Genomic DNA, 16,936 nt, shown 5'->3' with positions numbered 1-16,936 from the left:
AAGTGTACACGAGAGAAATCTTTGAGGGGAAGCTAAATAATTACATGACAGGGAAAGGATTCAGAAGAAAGCTGAACCAGATGGGAAGTACAAACATCAGGATAGACCACTTCAGAGTGGCTAGGCCACTTTTGGAATACTGTTCAATTCTGGTCTGTCTCCTATAGGAAGGATGTTGTGAAATTTGAATGGGTTGAGAAAAGACTTACAAGGATGTTGCTAGGGTTGAAAGGTTTGAAAGGGAGAGGCTGCGTAGGCTGGTGCTATTTTCCGTGGAGCATTGGAGGCTGAGGGGGGACTGTGGGAAAAGATTTGCTAACCCACAATAGGCCCACAAAAGCAAAATTGGCCAAACTGTACCAGAACACCCAGAATTCCCGAGCAGCTCACAAGTTGAATCAGACAGCATGCAGACAAGGGAATACACTTTAAGCTCCCATGGACATGACAAAGCACCACAGATATGTCAAAGCCCTAAGGGCAGTTTCACAACCCAGCAATACCAAAGCCACACAGAGCAGGATGGACAGACAGGCACCAGCAAGGATGTGCTCCAGGAACAGGACAATGGAAGCACCTCACCACTCCAGAAGAGACATTAACACCTCCCTGTGAAGATGAATGGAACCATGAGGGATATGAGCCAAATGCTGGTAAGTGAGACTAGATTAATTTAGGATATCTGGTCTGTAAGGACGGGTTGGACCAAAGGGTCTGTTTCTGTACTGTACATCTCTATGACAATGAAAACCTGTTGTCTCTTTGAATTATTTCCCTGGTTGTCCGAACTATGACCTTGTTTTGTTTTTATGATTCCACAATCCAAGGTTGAAGCCAACCAAATACAACTACTTGACTTATGTAGCTGCTTGTCCCTCATTCTGTTTTATGATTTGATGTTCACTGTTCCTTGCCTTTACATTGCTTCTCAGCTACACTTTAAATGGTGGCAAGTCAAATCAAAGAATTATTAGAATCAAGAAGGTCACAGGGAGAGAACACTAATCATTTGCAAGTAGGGCAGGCCATGGTGAACTTGTTTTTAAGATAAACTTGCTGAATTCAACTATGTAAAGCAAGACAATAGCAAAATTGAACCCATTCATAAAAGTCAGACCATAAAATCTTAGACTTTTTGGAAAAAAACAACTTATGACCATTCATGCTCATTGTATGCAACAGTTTTATTTCCATGCAAATAGTGGAATTTGTGTTTACATTGTACGTTCTAGTTGAGTTTAAATAACATAGTAACAAACCTTTCCCTCTTGGCATCCAAAGCTCAGGGGAAGAGCTAAGTTATTGAACAGTATTGCCAACTGCATACATCCCATATCTCAGTATTTGGGCTTGCCGGTACTTTCCTCGCATCATCTGCTGTTTATTTTCCTGAACATACCTTGAAAGGCATGTGTTCAACAGGCTGAATAATCTTGCCTATTCCGTTTTAAATATCCCAGCAAGTTTTGGCGCATAAGCCACACTCCAATTTGGGTGCACATCTAACCCCTTAAGATTGTTTTTGTTTTTCCTGATAACTTCTATATATTTAAAACCGTTTTCCCAAATACTTCAAATCTGTAAAATAAGAGGTTCTGTATTCGCCCATGAGACAGTTAAACTGCATGAAGAGAGACGAGTTGGTTATTTCAACTTCTCTCAATACCCATAATACACTCTGGCTGTACATACTGCTGCTGATCATACAAGATGCAAAATAAAGAAGGTAATATGCTACAAATACAAAATCAGAATTACAGACTTTTTTTTTTACATTTATACAGAGTTGACAATGAGTTGCCCTAAAATTTCCACAGCATCTACCTCATACACTGTTATACTAGAATTTTCTGATGTTGATGTGTTTGAATTCTATGGTACTAAGGTTGGTTTTCACAAATCTGCACTGGGTTAAACATAACTAGTGCCAGACTATACACAATTCAACCAGTTATCAAAGTATGGCCTAGACATCTGTGCTGGTGATATTAGTGAAAGCACATTTTATATGTTTAAGATTTGATTCGATTCCCTACAGTGTTGAGACAGGCCCTTTGGCCAAACCAGTCCACACTGACCCTCTGAAGAGTAACCCAACCAGACCCATTTCTCACCGACTAATGCACCCAACACTATGGGCAATTTAGCATGACCAATTCACCTAACCTGCACATCTTTGAACTGTGGGAGGAAACGCAGACACGGGGAGAACATGCAAGCGCCACACAGTCGCCTGAAGCTGGAATCGAACCTAGGACCCTCGTGCTATGAGGCAGCATGAGTGCTAACCACTGAGCCACCATGATGCCCTGATGTTCCAGTCTTACATTTAAATGAATAAATTAATTATTGTGTGTTGAAATAACAACCAAAGGAATTAAGAGGATGGGCAGTGTAACCATTACTTTGTCATAACCTTTGGCATTATAAATTGATTTGTTTCCTTGCGGCTTCCAAACCTTTTATAACTTGCTGTGTCTAGTTCACTTCTGGCCATTGGTCTTGTTCCTTACAGCAGACAAGTACAGCAAGTCTTTGATGTTTCTTTAGTGTTGTAACTGGTAAGAGCACAGGGCTGAAAGGAAAGTAAAAAAATTGCAGGGCTTGGCTAGTGCTAAATGGAAAAGGGTGCAGTGAGAGAGTATTGAAATCCCAAAGTTATTATTATGCAGAGTGAAGCATCTCTGTCACCTGTATCAGAAATACTCAGTCGATTAGGCAGCATTTGTGGAGGCAGAAAACACCGGATTGACATCCCAGGCTGATGGCCCTTCATTTAAAACTAATGAAACACTCTCCCTTTGATGTCTGTTCTGTTTCTCTATTAACCGTTGCTAGCTAATTTAAAGTTGAGTATTTCCACGACTGTTCTGCTTTTATTTAGATTTGTATCTGGCATCTGTTGTATGAAATATTTATCCACTTGCATTAAGGCCATTCAAAATAAAACAGTCCTATCAACTTTCAGATATAAATGCTTCTAACTTCCAATGAAATGAAACTGTAAAGTAATCTTAACCCATAAACAGGCTGATTAGAGTAGGACAGATGAGAGAATAAATGTCCTATTTTCCTGGTCTAGGGGATTTGGTGGGGTGGGGAGGGAGGAGGCAATATAACGAAAATTCTTTGTTTTAAAAAAAGCATTCACCAAAAATAGATATGCCAAACAAGAGTACTACCACGCTTTTATTTACTTGCACAAAATGTACTCCAAACCACAGGTTAATAAGGGATGCTAAGTAATCATTTAAGTTCTATTTTCAAAGCATTGGTTGGCAAGCTCAAGGAAAATTATTGCCCACACTGGTTCATGCTGTTTATCCAATGAAGCATGGAGGATATTAGAATTTAAAACAAGTACCTTAACCAGCAGGCTAGAATCACAGAATCCCTACAGTGTGAAAGCAGGCCTTTTCGTCTATTGAGTCCACACCAACCCCATTAAGAACGCCCCACTCAGACCCTGCATTTCCCATGGAAACCAACCTGTCCATGCACATCTTTGGACTGTGGGAGGAAACTCACGCAAACAGCCGTCCAAGGGTGGACTCAAGCCTGGGTTCCTGGCGCTGTGAGGCAGCAGTACTAGCCACAGCACCCCCCCTGCTGTAGTGCTCAGTGGAATTTCAACCATTTTGTTTACTAGTGATGCATCTGAATACCATGTAAAGCTGCACATTCGTACAGGAGACTTGCCTGGCTTTCTCAGTATGTGGCACTTGCCACCAGGCTGCAATACTCAGTCCTGCTACTGATGCATCTTTACGAACTACATAGTGTTCTCACTGGGAACATCATTATTCAGTTGAGTTCAATACTCCACTAGCAACTGGAATTCACTGACAAGATCACAAACAGTTCTGTTTTAGTTAACTTTGGGACAAACATCTCCCCAGCCTTTGAATAATTTATACCGCGATCTAACATTTAAACACAAGGATTTAATTATTGTTGCTGTTGGCAAGGCTGAAGCGGAGAGCTGGGAGGAAGCCTGGGATTTGTTTTCCGAAGATTGTTCTTGGCTGTGGGACAGATATCTCTGTTGAGACATACAGTACAGCGAGGATTCACTGGCAGGCACATCTGCTGACCAAAGCCCACCAGCAGCCAATTGGTCTCACTCCAGAGCTCCCTGAAAGAGAAAGGAGGGGGAGGCATACATTAAAAAATATAGTTCTTTGTGGGATTTCCATAGGCTGATTCCACAAAAATCAAGTCCATGAATTGTGAACACAAAGTGAGATGGATGCAGGGATCTAAGGTGGGAAAGCATTTGCTGTAAAAGATGGGGGCAGAGGGAGAGGGGATTCTGTATGGATTTAGGGAGGAAAGGGGAGGGTACTTTGAGTTTGTTGTGCAACACCATGATGGAAGGATGTCACTAGATGCTGTCATGTTGGTAAATTAAATGGTTTAAGGAAGAAGAATTTTGATTTAATATCAGTGATTAAATAAAACATTCGCTGGTGTGTAAGAGCATTTCTGGATGTAAAACAAATTTAAAAAATCAAGAGCGATCCATATTCAGCCTGCTGCATAGGAAGGCTTCAGGCAATCAGTAGAAACATCTACATTCTGCAAAAGAATTAAATCAGGTCATAGAGATGTACAGCACAGAAACAGACCCTTCAGTCCAACTCGTTCATGCCAACCAGATGTCCCAACCAAATCTACTTACACTTACTGTCCCATATCCCTCCAAACCTTTCCTATTCATATACCCATCCAGATGCCTTTTAAATGTTGCAATAGTACCAGCCTCCACCGCTTCCTCTGGCAGCTCATTCTATACACATACCACCCTCTGTTTGAAAAAGTTGCCCCTTAGGTCTCTTTTATATCTTTCCCCTCTCACCCTAAACCTATGCCCTCTAGTTCTGGACTCCCCCGCTCCAGGGAAAAGACTTTGTTTATTTACCCTATCCATGCCCCTCATGATTTTATAAACCTCTATAAGGTCACCCCTCAGTCTCCAATGCTCCAGGGAAAACAGTCCCAGCCTGTTCAGCCTCTCCCTATAGCTCAAATCCTCCAACCCTGGCAACAACATTGTAAATCTTTTCTGAACCCTTTCAAGTTTCACAACATCCTACCGATGGGAAGGTGACCAGAATTGCACGTAACATTCCAAAAGTGGCCTAACCAATGTTCTGTACAGCCGCAACATGACCCCCCAACTCCCTATACTCAATACTCTGACCAATAAAGAAAAGCAAACCAAAAGCCTTCTGCACTATCCTATCTACCTGCGACTCTACTTTCAAGGAGCTATGAACCTGCACTCCAAGGTCATTTTTGTTCAGCAACTCCCTAGGACCTTACCATTAAGTGTATAGTCCGAAGTTAAAAATCACACAACACCAGGTTATAGTCCAACAGGTTTAATTGGAAGCACACTAGCTTTTGGAGCGATGCTCCTTCATCAGGTGATAGTGGAGGTCTCAATCCTAACACACAGAATTCTGGTGTTGTGTGATTGTTAACTTTGTACACCCCAGTCCAACACCGGCATCTCCAAATCGTGTATAGTCCTGCTACTGAGTCAACTTCGCTCCCTGCAAGGTGTGACCCATCTTCAGTTATTGGTTGTCTGACTGTACTACATGTACCATCACTTGGTTACATTTAGAGGTCTCCTCCCAAGCCCAGTTTACCGTGGCATCCATTCTTCCAGCGCCAGTCTGCTTTCCTCTGGGGTTTTGGTTTCTTTTTTGACCCACTTCAGTCGATTTGTGATTCTATGCACATGGGTGTCAACACCTGGAATGAAAAATTAAAACAGGCAAAAGGAGTTAGTTGGGTGCTGAGGTGGATGAAGTGCTTGTGAAATGGATTTATCAAACCAAATTAACAACACTATGTTACAAATTTTGGATTGCATTAAATATTCTCTAGGATTAACTAGTGCTCTTGGGCAAACAAGAGGAGTTTGAGTGGAATATTGAAGGAGGCAATTTAAAACTAATTCATTGTTGGAAAATTGCACCCAAAAAGTGGTGAAGTTACAGTCCAAGTAAAAGTCAAGTTCTATAATCACAATTGCAGAAGTTGCTATGAATCAATGCCACGGCCAACATACCAGAACATAACCACTTATTTGTTTCTCTTTCTATACATTTAAGTCTTGGAGCCAGGGGGTTGCTATAGTAATACAGATAAAAATACGCTTATCACCAAAGAAAGCATTTTTAATCAGGGTATCTAGTGCTTCACTTGTGAATAACCCAATTAAAAATCAGAAAATGATTTTTTAAGAAGTATACTTAACAATTTATACCTTTCACTGGTGAACAGCAGTTGTTTCCTAGTAATGTTTTTGAAAAATGAAAAATTGTCTGGTCAAATTGCCTAAGAAAATGAATGCAATTTAAAGAGCCTTCCTTAATCATCACAAATGGCAGAAGCAGGTAACAGTCACCTGGGAACATGGACAGCTTTGACTGGGATAAAACGTGAACCTTGAACCAGTGGAAACTCAAGTGCAACTGGTTTTGGGTCAAGCTCACGTACACTTCAAATCCCGATCATCTTTGAATGCCAATTCTGCCCAAACGGTATTGATATTACTGTTGATATTGACCCATAAATTAGATTTGTCCAGACTGTTCACTCAAGGTGGAACAAACTTGGACACCAACATGTGAGACACCTTCATTTTGGGACTCTGGATCCCTGCACATAAGCAGTCTATATGAGAGTAAAAGAATCTCGTAATAATTTAGCTTCTGACAACTTGGCATGATCATCTTGGGCCTCACCTCCATTTCCTGTGCCCCCCGCAACTTCCTCAGAGTCCAATATCCCTCTTTCCCAGTCTTAAATACTTTCAACAATGATAAAGCTTCCATAACCCTTGTGTGGGGCAGAGAATTTCACAGTTTGAGTATTTTTTCTTCAGCTCAGTCCCAAATGATTGTCCTCTTATTTTGGGGCTGTTCACCCGTGTTTAGATTTGACAACCAGCAGAAACACAGTCTCTCAGCACCAACCTCGAGAATCCTGGCAGTCAGTCAATCTCACACCCCCATTCTAAGTGATTAAAGACTTAACAGCAATCTAAGTTTGTTCAATATATTGCATCAGTTCTATGATACTTGAATACTTTAAATTCTGTGTCCTATGATCCTGCTCCACTAGCCAGCTGATGAAGGAGCAGCACTCCAAGAGCTTGTACTTTCAAATAAATCTGTTGGACTATAACTTGGTGTTGTGTGATTTTTAACTCTGTCCACCCCAGTCCAATACTGGCACCTCCACACCACACAGAAGACATGGTGCACACTTTAATGTTTAACAGTTAATGAACAGAGCTGTGTAAATAATGGAGGAACAAGCATGGGAATAAAACAACTGAAAATTTACAAACTTTTAGTATGTCATGCTCTCACCTCCAAGTAGTGCATTCAAGTAGCCCCTCTGGACATACACAATCTAGGCCAACAGCATTAAGGAGGTGTTGCATCATCCAAAGTGCTTTTGAATGAAACGTTACTGCAACATCCCAGTTGGCCTCTCAGGTGCATCAGAAAAGATTATTCTAAAGGATCTGGAAGCTTTTTTGGCCTAGGCCAACTTCACTAAAATAGATCATCGGTTGGCTATCACATGTCTATTTGTGGCAGTTTGTTTTGTGCAAATTGTTTGTGGGGTTTCCTTCCTTACAGCAGTGGATTCACTTTGAAAGAACTGAAGTAATCATGATGTCCTGTGCTTATGAAAGGTGCCATACAAATCCAAACCTTTTTGTTTTCATTGCGACAGATTAGCTATCTAGATTGTCATAATAAATTCAGTCCTCAATAATTTAGTACTGCACTGTACAGGTCTGGGAGGTCAATCTGACAGACACTAAGCCTACCTGGTCTAAGGTCATCTTCTAGACATGAAATACAAAGCCAAATGCTCAAAGGCAAGCAAAGGAAGGAATGCATTTATACAACAGCTTTCATAGCCTCAAGACATCCCAAAGCCTTTGCATCATTTCATCAGTTCTGCATTGGAGTGTGTTCAAGTCATATTTGCTAGTCCTCCAATTTACCCAATAGCTGTATTGACTTCCAAGAACCATAAGAATTAAAAAAAAACTTGACATATTCAATTTCAAATACTTATGGGGTTTATTTCCTGATCTGACTCTACACAATGGATGTTTTAAGCATTGGCATAGAGTTTCCAACAAACTGCTTCTGTTCCACCCAGCATCCAGAAAAATATCAACTTGGATCTCTGCTGTGTAAGCAGTTTGCATCATTATGTATATTTCAAAGACTTGTCACCAAGAGAATTGTTAAATTTTAAAGAGCATTGAGAAAACACCCAAAGCTTTTCCTTCAAACTCACCTCTTCAAGCATTAAAAAGACCTTGCTGACTACTTCACCCATTAGTGCAGGTAGATATAGTCGATGATTTGTACCAGGAGTCCACTAGATTAATATTGAATGCAAGAGTTCATGCTGCACTGCAGCACCATCCAGTGGCAGGGACTGAACACACACCATTGTTGCCAGAATGATGCTCTTGCAGCAGGAAGTCTGGTATTTTCCTACAGTGCTACTGCTCTCAGACTTTGTCATGACAGTAATATCCATATAATGGCAGATAGCTGATCTGTCTAAGTTGACTCCTTGATTTCATTACGTTACTGGTGCCTGTGGTACTTACTGATGCCAGACACGTTATTCCAGGCTAGCTTCATGATGAGATGAGCCATCTTCGGTCCCACTCCTGGAAGTTTCAGAAGCTCGCTGACACTGCTGGGAATGTCACCATTGTACTGCTCCTTCAAGATTGCTGTGGTCTGCTTGATGTATTTCACTTTATTCTGCATGGGTACATCATATAATGGATAAGATGTAAAGATAATAACAATCTATCAATTTTGTCTTTCAGTTGCGCCAGCAGTAATCTAGTGGTTATGTCACTGGACAGGGGCCTGGCCTATAATGATCCAGAAATAGGTGTTCAAATCCCCCCATAACAGCCAAATGATTTAATCTCAATTAGTTAAATAAAATCAGTCATCATGTTAATAATTGTAATTGGATTATTGTAGAACCTAAGCCAGTTCATTGATGTCCTTTTCCATAGGGAAAAATAATCCTCCACCCTTACCCAGCATTCGTTGTCGATTCCTAATTGCCCTTGAGAAGGTGGTGAGCCACCTTCTTAAAATGCTGCAGTAGGTACTCCCACAATGCTGTTATTAAGGGAAAGCCATGATATTGATTCAGAGACAGTGAAGGCATGGCAATACTGTTTCAAGTCAGAAAGGCGGTTGTAAGGAAACAGACCCTTTGGTCCAACTCGTCCAAGGGGAATTGTTTCCGCGTCTGCTGCCCTTGTTCTGCTAGGTGGTGATGATTGCAGGTTTTGAAACTGCTGTTGAAAGACACTTATTTAGAGACAAAAAAAAAATTAGGCAAGCAGGAGGTTGTAAGAACATAAGTCAGGCAGCATCAGGCGATGGAGAAGTCAATGTTTCAGGTGTAAGCCTTCTTCTGAGTTATAACCAAAACAACTGATCTCTCCACTTGATGCTGCTGCCTGGCTTGCTGTGTTTTTCCAGCCTCCCGCTTGTCTATGTTGAAAGGCACTTGGCAAACTGCTACAGTGCTACTCTGATGATACACAAAGCTGCCACTATGTGTCAGTGGAAGCGGGATTGAATGATTAAGCTGGTAATACCTACCAAGTGAATTGCTAGATCTTGGAATGTTTTGAGCTCCTTACGAGGTGCTAGAGTCACACAGAATATATAAGGCTGGACTGATTAAATTTCTGGTTGATGATAACTCCCAAAATGTTGATTGTGGGGTATTCAGCATTTGTAATGATTGTGAATGTCAAGAGGAGATAGTTAGATTCCCGCTAGTTGGAGTTTGCCATTGCCTAGTACTCAGATGGTATATAAATGTTACTTGCCACTTACCAGCTCAGACCTGAAAGTTGTCCATACCTTGGAATGTGGGAATGGCATTCAGTATCTGAGGAATCTTGAATTGCACTTTGCAATCATCAACTAATCTCTCCACTTCTGATCTTACGTTGGAGGGAATATCATTGATGAAGCAGGTGAAGATGGGTGGACTGAAGACAACACGGGGAGGAACTCTTGCAGCGATATCCTCAGACTAGGAAGATTGACTTCCAAATAAACCGATTGGACTATAACCTGATGTGTGATTTTTTACTTTGTTGATAACCAGAACCATTTTCCTTTGTTCTATGATTGACTTCTACTGGCAAGAGAGTCTTGATCCTCATTCTCAACATTTTTAGGGTTTCTTGATGCCACACACTGTCAAATACTACCCTGATGTCCAGGATAGTCAATTCGACTCTGGAGTTTGGCTTCATTGTCCATGTTTGAATCAAGGTTGTAATGAGATTAAGAACCAAGAGTGCGAACTGACCTTTGACCTAACAAATCAGTTAACACAAAAACAATAAATACTAGTCTTGCATGTAGTAGATGAATTTCAAAAACATACCAAGTGAAAAGGAGATGAGATGCAGCATGTTCGAAAGGAAGTGAGTAGAAGGGATGGGTTTCTTATTGATACCACTAGGTTTCTGAAACTACCATCATTCTCACAATTGCTAGGAACATAAGTAGGCCATTCAACCTTGAGTGTCTTCCACTATTCAGTGAGATTATGGCTGATCTGTGGCCTAACTCTATATACCTGTCTTTGGCCATATCCCTTAATACTTCTACTTAACAAAAAAATTACTATTTCAGATTTAAAATTAATAACTTACCCAGCATCCACTATTGTTTACGGAAGAGAGTTCCAAACATCTACCACCCTTTGTATGTAGAAGTGCTTCCTAAGATCTCTCCTGAACGGTCTGGCCCCAATTCTCAGACTATGCCCCCTAGTAGTAAAATACTCAGCTAGTGGAAATAGTTTATCTTTATGTATCCAGTCTTTACCTATTAATATCTTGAAGACTTCAATCAGATCATTCCTCAACCTTCTAAATTCTAGAGAAAGCAGGTCTAATTTGCAGTAACTCAGATTCACATTGAATAGTGCAACAAGCAGCCTTGAATAAAACTGACCACTGCATAGCAAATGTCTTTGATATTTAAAAAGCCAACTAGCCCACTGAATAATTAATCTGCATGTAAGGAAGTGATTGACAGACAGAATAACTGATGAAGGGCTTGTGCCCGAAACGTCGAATTTCCTGTTCCTTGGATGCTGCCTGACCTGCTGCGCTTTAACCAGCAACACATTTTCAGACAGAATAACTGATCACATGTTAGGTGGTTTGGAATGTACACATGTTGCACAGAGTAAATATCAGGACTGTACTGGCAACAGGAATTTAAACCTTAAAATGTAATAAGTGAAAATTTTCCTCATGATATCACATGCAAACTATACCCTTTGGCAAACATTGATAGGAAGCCGTAAAGCGAATATTAACACTAAAATGATCAAAGGTTAACACTAAAATTCAGGCATGATTTATGATCTTCCCTTTCATCTAGTAAAACTTCCTGAGCTGTTTCATGGTAGAGAACAAATTTCGATACCTACCAGCTTTAGGACAGTGACCAAAACCTTGGTCAAAGGGGTAAGTTTGATGGACCTATGTAAAGAAGCAGAGAGTCAGCAAGATTAAGGAAGGGAACTGCAGAGCTGAGGGCCCAAGTAGCTGAATTCTATTATTAATGGTAGAGCGATGAGCATTGGGATAGTGCATTTGAGGAGATGCTCGGTTGTAAGATAGTGATTCAGTAAATGTGCACTAACCCTCCAGAATCCAACTGGATAAATAAGTTCTCCCAGTGTCTTATCATCCATCTTGAGGATGTTGTCCACAGTCAAGCCATGGTCCCTTAGCTGCTTCATTGCTGCAAATGTCACCTGATCCCTGGTTTGGCTGGACAGCATGAGCGACAAAAGCACTTGATACCTCATGACCTGCAGAATTCCAATAAAAACATATCAAAATAGTCAGCGGCAACATTCAGCTGAGGCAGACCCATTCCTATTTCAACTTTGATCTTAATTTCAAGTATGCCTTTAAGTATTAAGAATGAAGGAGACTTGTGGAGCATTTCTTTCCTGCTCTCCTTTCTCTCCAGTGGGGGTCGCCCAACATCTGCTATCCTTATCTCAATCCAAATGGCAAGTGTGGAAAGGACACAGACAAGGTGTGTCAGTTTTGTAGCACCCTCATCTCTGCATCAGGAGGTTGTGGGTTTAAGCCCATCTCAAGGCTCTGTGGCTTTTTCTCAGGTGGCTCAGTTAGCTAGATGGAGAAAGTGAGGACTGCAGATGCTGGAGATCAGAGCTGAAAAATGTGTGTTGCTGGAAAAGCGCAGCAGGTCAGGCAGCATCCAAGGAGCAGGAGAATCGACGTTTTGGGCATAAGCCCTTCTTTGGGAATGCCTGAAGAAGGGCTTATGCCCGAAATGCCGATTCTCCTGCTTCTTGGATGCTGCCTGACCTGCTGCGTTTTTCCAGCAACACATTTTTCAGCAGTTAGCTGGATGATTGATTTATAATGCAGAGTATACCAACAGCATGGGTTCAATTCCCATGCTCACTGATGGAGATCCTGCCTTCTTGCCACTCACTTGAGGTGTGGTGAAGCTCAGGCTAAACATTCACCATCACCACTCTCTCTCGCCTCAAAAAGCCTCTGGACCGGGGATAATCGCAACATTACTATAAGATCTTAGAAAAGGGGATGATAAGGGCTCCTGCCTGAAATGTCGCTTTTCCTGTATTCTGCATTTAAATTTAACCTTCCAAAGTGAACGACTTCACATTTTTCCCAGGTTGGACTCCATCTGCCTCTTATCAGTCCAGGTCTGCTTCCCGTCATGTCTTGTTGCAACCTACAACAACTTTCCACACTGTCCACAGCTCCACCAACCTTTGTGTCATCGGCAAATTTACTAACCCACCCTTTCACTTCCTCATCCAGATTTGTAAAAGTCACAGAGCAGAGGTCCCAGAACCAATCCCTGCGGAACAAACTGGTCACGGACTCCAGGCTGAATACTTTCCATCAACCACCAAACTCCATCTTCTGTGGGCCAGCCAATTCTGTATCCAGACAGAACAGGTTTCCCAGTATCCCATTCCTCCTTTTTTAAATGAATGAGCCTACCATGGGGAACCTTATCAAACTGATAAAGTAAGGGCGCTCTAAACCTCGATTTTCTTGCTCCTCGGATGCTGCGCTTTTCCAGCACCACTCTAATCTTGACTCTAGCATCTCTAGCATCTGCAGTCCTCACTTTCGCCTAGCATAGTTTCCTTGTCAATCCATACACCTCACCGAACAAATAATTACTTATTTCATTGCTGTTTGTGAAAGCTTGTTATATACTAACTGGTTACCACCTCCAGATACTGCATATAGTTGACTCTGAAGCACGTTGTGTCTTCTTGGGAGTCAGGAAAGTCGCTATACAAGTGCAAGTTTCAGTTTAGCCACAGGATCTAGGTTCTATCAAATTACCTCGGGGGCTGCAGTTTTGTCGAAGCATTGTTCAGCGCCCATGTGATCCACGGGCGCATCCCTGCCCTTCCTCATCTTCCTGATGTTATCCAACTGCTCCCTCCAGTCCTTGGGCTCCCATTTAGAGTTTGTGTCCTTTTCTGGGGAAGCAGACTGCGGCCGGCTCAGCTTTCGGCCCGAACCGCCAGCAGTCTGCAAGGACTCCCTTTTCTGTCTCCGTGCATTTCCGCGTATAGGAGAGCTGCCAGGCCGGATCGCTGAGGCAGCTCCGACCGGGTCTGCTTGAATTTGGAGGCCGGGCTGGCCCACTGCCGGCCTGCCAGCGGCACGGCTCTTTGCTAAGTTGGAGCCGGGGTGATGATCCCGCTCCCTGGCCACGCACACCCGTCTGCTCATGTTCCGAGTCAGTACGCCTGATGTAAAATAAGGCGAGGTAGCCATAATGCCCACTTTTTGTGAAATGAGAGCTGAGGGTCGCGGTCCCTTTAAATCTCGCGCTGCTAACATGTATCAATCCGGGGGAGAGTCACAACATTCGATTCTGGGGCGGGGCTTCGCCTTGGCGCGGTCTGACCTACTTTAACCCCATGGTCCTGTTCACTGAATCCCAGCCAAGGCTGGGAATAAGCCTGTAAGGAGAGAATGGTCCTTTCCCGGTCCCAATCTTCCCATGGGAATACTACTCCTGATACTTTGGGCCCAACAATATCCTTGTACATGCTGCAGAAAATGGGATTTACCCTGTTGCCTTTCAGGACGCCTGACTTCAGTAATGGGGACTTTGTTACAATCAGTTGTAGAGGATGCGATTAATGTATATTTGGATAATAATGACCTGATTGGGTCAAATCAGCATGTATTTGCAAATGGCAAATCGTGTTCGACGAACTTGCCGTTTTTTGAGATTGTCTCTGACAAAGTTGATAATACGGCGTTGGTGGACATAATAAATTTGGTTTATCAGAAGTTTTTTGATAAAGGCGCCCAGAGAAAGTTGCTTAACAAAATCAAAAGGCATGAGACAGTGGATAAAGAACCAGCATGGAATAAGGATTGACGATCAGACAGAATTTGGAACTGCTGGTGTTGAACTGGGTTGGACACGGTCAAAAATCACACGACGCCAGATTATAGTCCAACCGGTTTATTTGAAAACACGAACGTTCACAGCGCTGCTCCTTCATTAGATGCTCAAGACCTCACTAAAGACCACTTACAGACATTCATAATCCCCGCTCCCCACCCAACGCAAACCCAAACACGTACACATATAAATTTGTAGAGTGAGTTTGTTCTTGCAGAATTACATTTTACCTTTTTTGAAAACTGCCTGAATCCATGTAAGATTCTGTAAATCCGTTTTTTAGATTAGAATCAGTCTGAACATTGTGGCACAGACAGTCTCACACAATGCAGCACACACCTTAAATACAGTATCTGGGCCAACATGACACCAATTGTTAAAGTTCAATTGAGAATGTAACTTTTAAAAAAGTTTTGCGATTTAGATATGAAAGAACTGAAGCCAACATGTTCATTCTAAAAGATAAGAGACTTAGCAAACAATCCAGGTCTTTTTCAATATATAATTTCAGTTACATCACACTGTAAACTTTTGCTATAAATTCTGTGTCATACGATCTTATACTACACTCCTAATGAAGGAGCAGTGCTCCGAAAGCTAATGCTTCCAAATAAACCTGTTGGACTATAACTTAGTGTTGTGTAGTTTTTAACTTTTTAACCGGCTGAAGGAGCAGTGCTCCAGAAGCTAGTGTTTTCAAATAAACCCGTTGGACTATAACTTTGTGTTGTGTGATGTTTGACTTTATCAGTCAGAAAATAGTTAGAGTACTGGTATGACTGGAGAACAGTCATTCTCCGTTTGGCAGACTGCAACTAGTGGGGTACTGGAAGGATCATTCTCCAGCCCCAAGCACTCACAATATATAACAATAATTGTATATGGGGATTTGTGGTGCAACAGTAGTGTGCCTACCCCCTGGACCAGGAGGCATAAGTTCACGTTCGACCTGCTCCAAAAGTTTGTATGAGGGGACTAGGACTCTGGTAGCATAGTGTCTGTATCCCTAGCTCTGAGACAGTAGGCCAGGGTTTAAGTCCCACCTGCTCCAGAGATGTGTTATAATATCTCTGAGCAGGTTGGTTTGGAAAATATGTGAATGTGGAGACTAAGTGTATCATTTCCAAGTTCCTGATGACATAGGTAGTGAGGTGTGCTGCATTAAGCATTTAAAAAGCTCAGTAACTAGTGAAGAACATAGAGTTATGGAATTATGTAGTACTGAAACAGACTCTTCAGTCCAATTTTTCCATGCTGAACAGACATTCCAATCTGATCTAGCCCTCATTTGCCAGCATTTGCTTCATATCCTTCTAAACCTTTCCCATTCATGTACCTGTCCAGATGCCTTTTAAATGTTGGTAATTGTACCTTCCTCCATCACTTCCTCTGGCAGCTCATTCCATACACGCACCACCATTTGCATTAAAACGTTACCCCTCAGGTCCTTTATAGAACTTTCCCCCCTTACCTTAAACCTATGTCCTCTAATTTTGGACTCCCCCTCCTAGGAAAAACACCTAGGATGTTAACTTTATTCATGCCCGGCATGATTTTATAAACATGGCAAACAGAAAGGACCTGAAGACTGACATGCAGGCAAATAGGAAGGCTAATGGGATGTTAGCCTTTGTCACAAGAGATTTGTGTACAAGATTAATGAATTCTTACTTCAGTTGTATAGAACTTTGGTTAGACAACACCAGGAGTATAGTGTGCTTAGGAAGATTATTTAGAGGCCTTGCAACAAAGGTTTACTAAACCATCTCCTGGTAAGGTGGGACTACCCAAGAAGAGAGATTTGGAAAACTGAGCCAGTATTCTTGAGTATCTTGAAGACTGAGATGTGATTTTATTGAAAACTACAAAATACTTAAAGGAGTTGACAGAGTAAGTGCAGGGAAGATGTTACTTCTATTTGTGCTCCCTCACTCCACTGTCAGAATTTTCAGTATGGATTTTGTGCTCAAGTCACTGGAATGGGATTTAAACTTACTAGCTGCTAACATAGAGCATAGTGATTACAGCTGACAATATTAGGGTCACAAAATTTCTCATCATCTGAACTGTATCGTGGGGCATTGAAGTAAATAGGAGTTAGGTTGACTTGTTTGATTGTGTAGGTGTTAAGGATTCTTCTCGGTGGAAGAGATGTAGCAAGGGAGAAATCCCATCAATGCATCCACCAAACCGATAAACTTAGCATCAGTGATAGAATTGAGGGAGTGGATAATGAGGAAGAGGCTAGTGTTGTAGACCAGATGTTAAAAGTGTGAATATAAGATCAGAAGATTTTGCAGAGTTAGTGTACAATGAGTCCATGGAGGATGTGGATCAACCTAAGCACTTTGAAAGTCAAA

The 16,936-nt window shown here is 41.8% G+C and overlaps 1 protein-coding gene across 1 annotated transcript; it reads right to left on the bottom strand.

Moving 5' to 3' along the window:
• Positions 1-1,165: 1,165 nt before the first annotated feature.
• On the bottom strand, positions 1,166-14,064 carry nthl1 (nth-like DNA glycosylase 1). The gene is made up of 5 exons (XM_060840181.1): positions 13,493-14,064; positions 11,770-11,940; positions 8,666-8,825; positions 5,658-5,763; positions 1,166-4,135 (listed from the first exon to the last, which is right to left on the bottom strand). Exons 1-5 carry the CDS (start codon positions 13,997-13,999, stop codon positions 3,949-3,951), a joined length of 1,131 nt encoding a protein of 376 aa, XP_060696164.1. The 5' UTR covers positions 14,000-14,064; the 3' UTR covers positions 1,166-3,948.
• Between the last annotated feature and the right edge of the window lie 2,872 nt (positions 14,065-16,936).

The sequence above is a fragment of the Hemiscyllium ocellatum genome, chromosome 20 (genome assembly GCF_020745735.1).
Source record: "Hemiscyllium ocellatum isolate sHemOce1 chromosome 20, sHemOce1.pat.X.cur, whole genome shotgun sequence".
Taxonomy (NCBI): domain Eukaryota; kingdom Metazoa; phylum Chordata; class Chondrichthyes; order Orectolobiformes; family Hemiscylliidae; genus Hemiscyllium; species Hemiscyllium ocellatum.
This window is presented reverse-complemented; position numbering and strand designations above follow the sequence as displayed.